This window comes from Ceratotherium simum, chromosome 27 (genome assembly GCF_057802395.1).
Source record: "Ceratotherium simum simum isolate JZ-2026a chromosome 27, ASM5780239v1, whole genome shotgun sequence".
Lineage (NCBI taxonomy): Eukaryota > Metazoa > Chordata > Mammalia > Perissodactyla > Rhinocerotidae > Ceratotherium > Ceratotherium simum.
The window spans coordinates 29706986-29719539 of record NC_141926.1 but is presented as its reverse complement, the minus strand read 5'-3'; the positions used below and the strand labels follow the sequence as shown (position 1 = coordinate 29719539).

General features: G+C 36.6%; 1 protein-coding gene across 1 annotated transcript in view; it reads left to right on the top strand.

Annotated features, from left to right (window-relative positions):
* The window catches only part of LOC101398320 (multidrug resistance-associated protein 1-like), an 80065-nt gene that overhangs the window by 28016 nt on the left and 39495 nt on the right, over positions 1-12554 (top strand). The window contains exons 8-13 of the mRNA XM_087418197.1: positions 2982-3119; positions 4523-4669; positions 6821-6905; positions 7001-7067; positions 7443-7569; positions 11987-12163. Of these exons, the coding sequence (XP_087274323.1) occupies positions 2982-3119; positions 4523-4669; positions 6821-6905; positions 7001-7067; positions 7443-7569; positions 11987-12163 (741 nt within the window). The remainder of the gene's footprint in view (positions 1-2981; positions 3120-4522; positions 4670-6820; positions 6906-7000; positions 7068-7442; positions 7570-11986; positions 12164-12554) is intronic.

Below are 12554 nucleotides of genomic sequence, written 5' to 3'. Positions count from 1 at the left end.
CAACAAAACACAAATATCCCAAAAGACACAAAATGTTACTTGTTTTAAGGGATCAGGTGGAAGAGATGGAATGAAGCAGCCAAGAGTGGCAATGATAACATTGTCATCAGTGTGAAGGCAGATTTATTGATCTGGGGGAAGTTGTGAGCTGTCATTCAGGTCCTTTTATATGGAATAGAAGTGATCATACAAATGCTATTCTACAAAAGGTATGTTGCAAATTATTTGTTCCCTAGGGACGCTACCACCACCACCCCCAACGCCACTAATATTTTCTCTGATATAATGAGTGAAACTTCATGAGCTTATATATATATAATTTCAAAACCTATTTCACCTGGATTATGCCTTATCAGATTTTTCTAAAGGGCAAAATTTTCAAGCCCACATGGAATTTCTTTCTGGCATCGACAACTGCGTAGGAAACTCCCTCTGTCTGGTACATCTGTCATTATATACACAAGATATACCCATTATATGTACACATTGTTTCACCTTAGAATCAGTAAATGCTCTGCTGTATTGTGCCGTGTAGAACTTGCACAAAATTGTAAATTACTGAAGAGAAAGACATTGTTGCATTAAAGATACCTTGTAAAGTGACTGATGGCCACTTATTATCTGAAATTGAGTAGCCTTAAGTAGCTCTGAAATTTAACTCAGATTACTTAATAAGGTCATACACCCCGAAAGTAATATGATCCAAATACATCTTGCACCTGTCAGTGGGTTAATTGATAGCCCCTGCATCCATAAAAACTACAGCAAGGTATGTTTATAGCTTTTAAATATTTATATTCATAAAAGGAAATTTGTATTATCAGTAGACTAGGACAGTGTAGAGAAAATAAAAGACCATTCCCTCAAGATGCAAGATTTGAAAAAGCAGTCACGGCAGTGAATACGCTAGAGTATTGGTCGAGGTCCAAGTGGCAATCAATTAGGATAGTTTAAAGCTGTGGGCAGTCAGCATTCTTGGGGTCTAACAGGTGCCATAAAGCCTCTCTCTGATAATGATAATAGCTACCATTTAGTGAACATTTTCTTTGTGTCACACGCTGTGCTTGTCACTTTATATCTGTTTCCTCATATAATTCTCATAAACCCCAGGAAAAAGATTTCTCATCCTCATTTTACAAATAAGGAAAGAAAGTCTCTGAGCAGTTAAGTGTCATGTCTAAGTTCACAGAGCCAGTGAGAGATTATTAGGGTTCTCCAGAGAAACAGAACCAGTAGGATGTGTGTATATATATATACAGGCACGTGTCCCATAATGACGTTTCAGTCAACCACGGACCACATATACAATGGTGGTCTCATAAGATTAGTACCAAATAGCCTAGGAGTGTAGTAGGCTGTACCATCTAGGTTTGTGTTAAGTACACTCTATGATGTACACTTGGCGACAAAATTACCTAATGAAGCATTTCTCAGAACATCTCCTCATCCTTAAGCGACACATGAATGTAGAGTAGTCTTCCCATATCCATGGAGGATACATTCCAAGACCCTGACTGGATGCCTGAAACCATGGATAGTACCAAACTCTAAAAATACTATGTTTTTTCCTCTTCATATATATCTATGATAAAGTTTAATTTATAAATTAGGCACAGTAGGAGGTTAATAACAATAACTAATAATAAAATAGAACAAATATAACAATATACTACTGTAATAAAAGTTATATGAATCTAGTCTCTCTTTCTCTCAAAATATCTTATTGTACCGTATTCACCCTTCTTCTTGTGATAACGTGAAATGCTACAATGCCTATGCGGTGAGGTGAAGTGAGATGAATGACATAGGCATTGTGACTTAGCATCCTGGGCAGGACAGCCTGATGTCTGAAAATTTGATCACGCTATCCAGAATGGCAAGCAATTTAAAATTTATGAATTATTTATTTATGGAATTTTCTGTTTAATATTTTCAGACCTTGGTTGACTGTGGGTAACTGAAACTGAGGAAAGTGAAACCTCGGATATAGGGGGACTACTGTATATATAGAGAGAGCGAGAAAGAGAGAGAGAGAGATTTCTTTTCAGGAATTGAGTCATATGATTGTGGGGTGGCAAGTCTGAAATCTGTAGGGCAGGCTGGAAATTCCAGCAGAAGTTGATGTTGCAGTGTTGAGTCTAGAGGTAGAATTGCTTCTTCCTCAAGGAACCTCTCTTTTCTCTTATGGCCTTCAACTGATTGACTAAGGCCCACCCATATTATGGAGGGTAATCACCTTTACTTGAAGTCTACTGATTTAAATGTCAATCACATCTAAAAAATACTTTCACAGCATCATCTCAACTGGTATTTGATCAAACAACTGGGCACCATAACCTAGCCAAGCTGATGCATAAAATTAACCATCACAAAGAGATAGAGCTAGAGTTTGAATCTAGGTCTCTCTCATTCTAAAATACATGCAGTGAACCATTGTAAGATCCTGCTTCTCAATGGTTTCCATCTCAGAAAATAGTTTACAATCTCAAAACAGCAGTCGTCTTTCAGAAAATGGCTTGAAGTCTCAAGACATCAATCTTCAAGAAATTGGGAGGCCAGGAAGAGGAGCTTAAGCTATTGAGAAATGGGGAGTGGACACAAGTGAGAGTTGGACCAGCAGGAAGAGTGACAGGATTGAGCTAGACAGAAACTGCTGTGGAGCTTGTGCTGAGAGCTGGGATGTTGCCAAAGCTTGGCTCAAGAACAAACTACTGGTGGGGAAGAGGGACATAAGGCTGGGGAGATGGTGATTTCCTCCTCCCGTTCACCCACTGCAATAAAACCATAATTCAAGGAACTATTTTGACTCAGTTGAAAATAGGACCAATTTACTTTACGAGTGTACCATTTTTTTTAACTTTACAATTGTGTGTGTGTGTGTGTGTGTGTGTGTGGTATACTGTGTGTATTTGTATGTGTGCATGTTTTTATTTCTTCTATGATATTGATCGTCAAATAGTCATTGTTTGACTCCTTTACAGATCCTCAAACTTTATGCATGGGAACCCTCCTACAAAAAGAAGATTATTGAAATTCGAGAAGAGGAATTGGAAATTCAAAAATCAGCGGGGTATCTTGCTGTGTTTTCTATGCTGACATTAACTTGCATTCCATTCTTGGTGAGTGTGTATAATATTTCCTGTTTTGATTTTCAAATTTGGTTTGCAGATTCACCTCCAAATTTCCTGGAATTAAGGTGTGCAAAGTGAAATCTTATATATCTGAATTAAAATTTTCAAGAAACGCAGTCATTAATTTACGTAGATTAGAGAATAAAAGTTTTAAAGAAGAGAAAAATATTATGTGCATTCTCGCTATACTATAAGCCAGAAGAATAAGATTTACCTCTTTGTAAATTTCTCACAGATTGAACATATGCCTTCCTGATTCTTAAAAAATATAACTTGCATTTCAGAGTTTCATGTCAACTTTAAAATGTCTTGATTTTTATGATTAATCCCTGTTAAGCAAGACCCAAAGGCATACTATATGAAGTTGGGAAGGGAAGTAAGATTTATTGAGTGTTTCTACTGAGAACCAGAGAAGTTATATACACTGCCTTATTTCATTCTTACAATAATAAGACATTACTTTGCTCATCACAAGAGGAAATGGAAGTCCATAGTAGTTTGGAAACATCCTCAAAGTTATAGAATTGGTATTTGGGGGTGAATTGATATGAACTGAGGTCATTCTCTTTCTGTCATCCCATGAAAGCATCGGGAATCCCATGTTAATTAAACTAGAGTATAAATTGCCCTAAGGTGTGAACCAATGGGTGAAAGCCAAAAGATAACCCAACCACATACAACTGAAGCATCAATTTTGTTGAAAGTTACCACTCTCGGTAGTGATAGGGTCAGGAGAAGTTTCATATGTCTCCCTTGTATTTTAAATATTATTATTTTTTATTTAAATAAACATGGGTATTATGAAAGTAAAAGTGATATTTACATTCAGAACACTTTGGTGAAAATGTCCAAGACGCATTTGCCTAAGCCAATCCTATGTACATGATATATAGTCAGTACATTCTCATGCATAAATGAACTTTTCCACATTTTCTACATGAAACTTATAAGAACAAATTTAAATCTTATCAGCCATGATTTATTCATATTTTCTTCGGTTAATTTTATGACACAAAGAAAGCATAATTATTACATATGAGTCAGAATGTATGCACACACCACTGGAAAATAAGTTTACGTAAAACTTCTCCATTTTGAAGAAGAGATGAACTGGTATACATTTTAATTGGGAATAATAACTCCAGTGAGAATATAAAATATCTTAAAGAAGGGAGCTGGACCAGACGGTCTCAAGGATGTCACTGTCTAAGATACAAATTGTGTGATCCTTACTAAACATTTATTTTATATTCTTGGCAAGAGTATTAAATTTCGGTAAACAACAACAAAAAAAGGTTATTAAAATTTTCTTCCCTAATTTTTGGGGATTGTAACTTATAATGTTGTTAGCACTGAATAATTAAAGAAAATAGCATATCTCTATTTTTTAGGTGTCCCTAGCAACGTTTGGCATCTATTTCTTACTGGACGAAGGAAACATTTTAACAGCCACTAAAGTGTTCACATCTATGTCTCTGTTTAATATATTGAGGCTTCCTCTGTTTGATTTACCAACGGTGATCTCAGCTGTGGTCCAGGTATGTCCAAAGAATCCTTAAACTAAGGATCATTCCTCTACTGAAATCTATGGTTTGCACATTTTATTCCTTTGTCTTTTTTCTTTATTCTATTTCACTTTTTGTGGTTGTTTTACGCTGCTTTAGAAATTAATCTCCCTGAATTCATGAGTAATAGAGAACATTGTAGAATGGAAGGAATCATGTCTTCCTTGCCTATATTTTTCTTCTATCAAAATGACTTTTAGATATTTCAATAGATGATCTTGTTTTCTTTGCTAAGTTTTAGTTTCTTTTATTTAGCTTTTTAAAAGCTGCAGTTAGATATTATGCCATCAAAGGGTTCATTTTCTGTTTTCAGCTGAAAATTTTTTAACTAGGTGCTTTGTGCAAAGCTGGATCTGAATGTTTTCCCAGGGTTCAGCAGCATTTCATCTGTACTGAATGAATAAAACAGGGAGAAAAGTGCATTGATAATATCAGTCTGCCAACAAACCATGTATATGGTCCAGGCTGCCCTTATTGTAATTTCCAGTCACTGGAGGCTCTTTAGATACTATAGTGAGTAGAAGGCTGCTAAAACCACAGGGAATCCAAAGTGAGGTCCTTGATCCCTTCGCCCTGAAATTTTCTCAGTTAAGTTTTTGTATGTCAGAATTGGGTTGTCTAAGCATCCCCCATTGAATCCTTTTCTTCAAGACTGGGTTCATAAACCAAGTGAATCTTTGCTTATTGGACAGCTCTTTGATCTAAGAACTTTGCCTTTAAAATTTTAAATTATTTGAATAAAGAGTAACATAATTATATAGTAAATACCAATTAAGCCAATTTTGTTACATCATACCTTTTTCATATTATTTTTCTAACAATGACCAGCAGAGGGCATAAAAGTACTATTGATGATGCTTTTTTTAAACATTGGTTTCACAGCACACTTCTCTTAAAGAAAATGTCTAAACCGGTTTTGTTTTGCTTTTGAAATTAGAGTCTAGCTAAAGGTCCGGAATCTCAAAGCGTTCTCCAGCTCCTGGTGGTATGCTACTGCTTTCACTAAATAAATAAGGAGAACAACTGTCAAAAAAAAGAAAAAGAACCAGCCCTGCATACTGATACGACACACTTGATAAACAAAACCACAGCCCAGTTACATCTTATCCATTAACAATAGACGTCTCCTAGCATAAAGTATTAAAAATGTACTAGAGGGTTCATGTAAGTCAGTTTTAGGGGAAAAAAAGATTTTATTTATGCTAATTGTAGCTAAATATGTTATAGCTATTTACTATAACTACATGTTACAATTACCAAAACTGATACCGAGCAATGGGCTTGCTCTGCTCCCCAAGATCTGAGCCAATTCATCACAACGAGTTAGAGATCGGGAAACGAAGTTCAATTAGATTAGCCAGTAAATCAGAAGACAGGTGACTAATGTCTCAAAAACCCATCTTCAAAGATTACAGAATCTTGAGGCAGTTATATAGGGAAAATGGGCAGTAAGGAGGGAGTCCAGGGATGTTGGTCTCCAGGCATGACGGGCTCCAGGCATCACATTGTTCCATTCTTCTGTCAGCTGTGATGGATACCTTATAGGTGTGTTTCCAGCCTGTGGTCAGCCTGTTCCTGGAGAGAAACTCATGGAACAAAGTTTTTAATTTATCAAGCTATTGGGGAGTACATAGGCAAGCGGAGGCTATAAATCAGGAGAGCATGTGAATTTTTTGGAATACATGCAGAGCAGCGAGAAGTCACACGGAGGAGGGGCTGGGGCCACTTAGTGTAACAAAATGACCTCACTTATGCTCACTTACAAAACTATCATTTTGTTTGTACTCAGAAACAGAGTTCATTCAACAATACTGAGGGTTGCTTTTAAAAACTAATCTTTCTATAATTATTAATTAATCAGTTATGGCTTTACTAGAGTGTTGCGGAGGAATTTTTGTTTCTTCTTCTCATGCCTCCCTGCATATATGACATTTGTTTTGGTCTTTGATCCTTGAAACTATTAATTCTCTTCAGGGATGAATTTATTATGCTTGCTGAATATTTATATCAATATCTTCAATTTGCATCAAAAAATTTTAATCTTGCTGTAAATCACAATAAATGCTTTTTAGTTTAAGTTCTGCCTTAACCCCAAATAAATTCCATCTGTGTTTATTTTGATAGGCAAGAATATCATTGGGTCGTTTGGAAGACTTTCTCAACACTGAAGAGCTTCTTCCTCAAAATATTGACACAAACTACATAGGAGGTCAGCAGTTCCTCTTTGCATTCATTATTTATTTGACTTCTAGGTTGAAAATAAATGGTTCTAAAATACATCATTGTATTTATTTTTCTTCCCAGATCATGCCATTGGTTTTACAAATGCTTCCTTCTCCTGGGATAAAACAGGGATTCCAGTACTAAAAGAGTAAGTCATGATTTGGGGAAAATTAAAAACAAAAAAATTTCTAGTGTTGCATTCTACAATGCTCCATATTTTTATCTCTTAGAGTTTTTAAAACAGAAGATGAATATATTGAAATTCACAAGACTTTTTTTTAACCTCTCACTGTACCTTTCATTTTTACAGGTTTTTTACTCTCTTTTTTTTGTATTGATTCCCTCTACAGTATTTATCGTTTGCATTTGGGAAGGTTGGGTATTTGTAGAATAATGTAGAATCACATGAATGGTAGCAATTTCAGGGATGATATTCAGTGCTGTAGCTTGTCTAGGAATACACATTAAAAACAGCTGTAACAAGAACTTCCTATATCATCTCTTTCCTTTTCTTGTCCCGTAGCCTGAACATAAAGATTCCAGAAGGAGCTTTAGTGGCCGTTGTAGGGCAAGTTGGGTCTGGAAAATCATCTGTGCTTTCTGCCATTCTGGGGGAAATGGAGAAACTTACAGGAGTAGTTCAAAGAAAGGTAAAGCAAACAATACATTCTTCCCACATCTCCTAGTGTAATAGGCTACAGCCAACACATCATTAGTGTCAATAAGAATTATCAAACTGAATTGAAGATGCAAGTATTTAATGGGTGTTTCTAGTTTGTAACAAACATTTCAATTTCCACAGAAATTGATTAGCTGTGGGTGGATTAGTAACAGCATTCTGTGCTCCAAATACTTCAGCAAATCATTTATGAATGCTTATGGTAATTGTTTGATGATATTAACTGAATTGCAACTAATTATAGAGAAACGAATGTGATTTATACTTTAATTTGATTAGCTTTCTAATTATTATTCATTGCAAGGTTCCCTAAGTAATTACGGCCATTCCATTTCTAAGAAGTCTTGTAGTTGCTCGTGGGTAGGATCTTTGACCTAGAAAAACCTCGGAAAAATAATAATGTTAATAGTTTACATTTAAGTTTCAGCCTTTGGACAATGGAGAGATCTACTCCCAGCCGTTTGTTCTATTCTTAAAGGTCAACAGGAGTAGGAAGAATTCAACAAGTTCTTAGCTGTTTCTTTTTTGAAATACTAGAATATCTAATGAGTTTTTCCTCAGACCTACCTAACTCTTAGGTAAAATACTCACCTAATCCCTCCTTCTCACTTGTGACAAGATAGAGAAGCTCTATGGATCCGAGGCCAGTTTCTTCACAGTTTTTCTCTCTAGGATAAAATCAACTCCAACTCCTTTTCTTTTTCTTTGTAATATGTCTTTCCTCATATCCTTATATCTTTCCTGATTCCTTTAATGATTAATTTTTTATGTATTCTTTTCTCTCTCAGTGTTACTATTACTTAGTTTAGGATCGAGTATGATTTCTAGGACTTTTTCTGATAAGATTGCACTTAATGAATACCACTACTTTTTTACCATAAGTCCGCTATCTTTGTAGCTCTGTGCTCTTCATCATGATTGCAGTCAGCCATTTGTTTGTGGTTCAAGATGACTGTAACTCTTCCTGGGCCCGTGAGTGTCCTTTAAAAATACAATGATTGTCAGGGCTGGCCTGGTGGTGTAGTTGTTAAGTTCATGTGCTCCACTTCAGCAGCCTGGGGTTTGCAGGTTTGAATCCTGGGCACAGACTGACACACTGCTCATCAAGCCATGCTGTGACGGTGTCCCACATATAAAATAGGGAAAGATGGGCACAGTTGTTAGCTCAGAGCCAATCTTCCTCAGCAAAAAAAAAGGAGGAAGATTGGCACCAGATGTTAGCTCAGGGCCAATCTTCTTCACCAAAAAAAAAATACAATGATTGTCAACTTGATTTTATTTTCTTCAGCTTTTTTCACCACGCAATTATTGAGCGGATACTATGTGTTTAGCACTTAGTCCCAGGGAAACAAACATGGATATGATAAGCCCCTCTTCTAACAGAGTTCATTCTAGTGAGGGAGATACTAAGATCAATTATGACAGATATTTAAATAGGTATAAAAAAATAAATGACAGTTTAAAAAACAACAAATTCTCCTTTGAAGAATTAGAAAAATAACCAGAGAGGAGGAAGCCTTTTATTTGATCTAGAAAAATAATTAGGAATTGATCAAGACAAAAACAATATCAAGTCTAGGTTTCACTTAGTGCATAAATGATAGTGATAAGCTTAAAAGGCTAAAGGTTGAATAAGGTAATGAGCAAAGACAGCCTAGTTCTTGACACAGAGTTAGCTAGCTTCCTATGAATATTTATGGTTATTGTTGTCTTCATTATGATTGTTTGGGCTCTCATGGTAAGATTTAAAGATTATTTCTGATATCTTTGAGGGTTTGTAATTAAGAAAGTGTTCATAGTAATGAAAGAAACCATAACAATGCTAATACCAATCGTAACGCAGAGAGGACACCCTTTGTTTATATTAAGCTAGAGTTGTCAAAGAGAAAAGATATTGTCTGTCTGTACAATTGGCCCTTTGTCCTTCAGGAAGCTCATTGGTCTGGATCAGTGGCAGGATTTGAGCTATCACACTCTACATTATTTCCCCCCAAATTTTTTTTCTTTGTGAGGAAGATCAGCCCTGAGTTAACATCCATGCTAATCCTCCTCTTTTTGCTGAGGAAGACCAGCTCTGAGCTAACATCTATTGCCAATCCTCCTCCTTTTTTTTTTCCCTAAAGCTCCAGTAGATAGTTGTATGTCATAGTTGCACTTCCTTCTAGTTGCTGTATGTGGGACGCAGCCTCAGCATGGCCAGAGAAGTGGTGCGTCGGTGCGTGCCCGGGATCCGAACCAAGGCCACCAGTAGCGGAGCGTGCGCACTTAACCGCTAAGCTGCGGGGCCAGCCCCCAAAACATTTTTAATCCTAAATTTATGTGTCATCCTGATGATCTCTAGTTTAGTAATAATCATTATAATGACATGGCCAATTTAACACTTAGTGTTTACAAGGTGCTTTTGTGTCTGTCTTTCTGTTTCTCAAGGTTTCACATGAACACTTTTTTGAGGCATATCATATTACAATGTTCAAACTCTAAGAACCCCTGTTCTTCTCAGTGTCAAAGGTTCACACCAGGCACCATTCAAGCAGAGTATTCAGTGTTCAGTATCCTTTGATGGAACATCAGAGATTTGGAGACCATTTTTGAATTAACAAAACTTCTATTGTAGTTTCATTATTAAAGAATGAAATGAAACAAAAACACGTTTTCATTTGTATGTGAGAGGCAAATAATAATTATAACAATAATAAAAGGAAAAATTTACATCTCTGTGAAAATCGATCAACTCTTTTTCGGCTCCTGTCATGCCAGTACTTTGAGTCCCTACCTCTCAATATGGAATTTAGTTCCTGTTTACAGTGTATGCCATCTCTTCCTGTCCTTCTGTCTTTTCTCCCGTGTCCTTCATACTCTGTTCCCCTTATCTTGCCCAATATGCAGCAAGTGTTCAAAACCTCTGTCACGTGAGGACTGATTTAATATGCTAGTCTAATCAAAGGTTAGTCACTAGGCAAGGCAATTAAAGAGCAATTACTTTTGTGTTCAAGATCAAGTCAGATCAGAATTACATTGTTTTGGATCAAAAGCCATTCTATGTCTTATATGCTCAACAAAGAAGCATTAAAAGTTAATCTTTGATCTTTAAAGTAGTTGGCAGTAATCAAAAGACTAATAGTTACATATGTGTCTACGTCAGAGACTACTTTACATGTCTGGTATTGTTATAGAGTGCACAGTAGTCAAAATACTCCAAAATCAATGTTTGGATAAAGTCGATGGGGCAGATTGAAAGGTAAGTCTCTAGTTTAAATATTGTGGGTCCTTTACAAGAAAAGAAGGGTTAGTTAAAAAGATATTTTATGCAGCAGACTGTCCTATATTCAGAAATCATTTCAAGACATAAAATCATCAAAAAATGAATTTAGAGGCAGTGAGTATGTGGAAGACACAGACATGTGCCACCCAGATCCCCCTTCTAGAAAGGGCTTGCCACCCAGCCATGGGAGTACGTACAGCAAGTCAGCTCCTTTAGGGTGGCCTCAGCTACTGAGAGCGGCCTGGCTGGGGTCCCACTCTTAAAGGCTAGGCCTGTTCAGCCTCACACGGAACAACTCTGATGGGTGATACTCCTCCACAGCTCTCTAGAGGGGTGGCTAAAGCTTGGTTGGATCTGTATCACTTGAGACTTCTCCCTCTACACAATCCTCCTTCCCCTTTTCCTTCCACAAGAATTGATCCCAAATAAACAACTTACACTCCAGACTCAGTGTTATGGGTTGAATTGTGTCTTGCAAAATTCATGCATTGAAGTCCTAACCCCCAGTACTTCAGAATGTGACAGTATTTGAAGATAGGGTGTTTAAGAGGTAATTAATGTAAAATGAGGTCAATAGTGTGGGCCCTAATCAAATATGAATGAAGTCCTTGTAAGAAGAGGAAATTAGGACACAGATGCACACAGAGGGAAAGCCATGTGAAGACTCAGAAGACACCATCTACAAACTAGGGAGAGAGGCCTCAGGAGAAACCAACCCTGCTAACACCTTGATCTGAGACTTCCAGCCTCCAGAATTGTGAGAAAAAAAATTTCTGTTGTTTACCATCCAGTGCATGGTACCTTGTTAGGGCAGCCAGAGCTGACTAATACACTCAGCATCTGCTTCCAGAAAATCCCACCAGAGACAGATAACTTTGATAGGAGCTACAATGGAAGTAAATAAGAAGCACAAAGTAACTCTTTAAAGGGGTCTCTAATAGACGTATACAAAATTAAAATGTAAATAGGATATATTTACATTTAAGAAATAGCCTTGATGTTTTTTAATAATTCAGTTTCAAGTTAAAGAGGGCAAAACCATGGACTAAATATGTTCCTTTAATGTAGTGCATGCAACTTCTTCTTTCCCCTTGTTAAGAGTATCTTTTCTTTCTTTCTTTTTCAGGGCTCTGTGGCTTATGTTTCCCAGCAGGCTTGGATTCAGAATTGCATTTTGCAAGAAAACATTCTCTTTGGCTCCATCATGCAGAAGCAGTTTTATGAGCGAGTATTGGAAGCCTGTGCTCTCCTTCCCGATTTGGCGCAGTTACCAAATGGAGATCAAACTGAGATTGGAGAAAAAGTAAGGAAAATATAATTTATCATATGCAGGAATAAAATTCCATTCAGCTGGGCTAATAAAATATTTATATTCTTTTTCCTGAGGTCTTGAAGAGCTGTACAACTATAATTTTAAAAAATCATTATAGAATTCCTATGAAAGAGGTGGCAATAGTAATGAAAAATAATTATTTACAATTGACTATTTGGAAAACAGGTTAAAAATCAGCAGGAAATTCTGTTGTTAGTATCCATGTGAGGGAATGGAAGCCCACCAATTGGATCGTCAACACTTTGTTTTAGTTGGTGGCATAATGCTGTGTACTGTCTAATGAGTGAGTAATAGTTCTGTTTTTTCCTGTGTCTCTTGTGCACAAAGTCAAGCCTATGACAGTAGCAACAGAGCGCCAGGC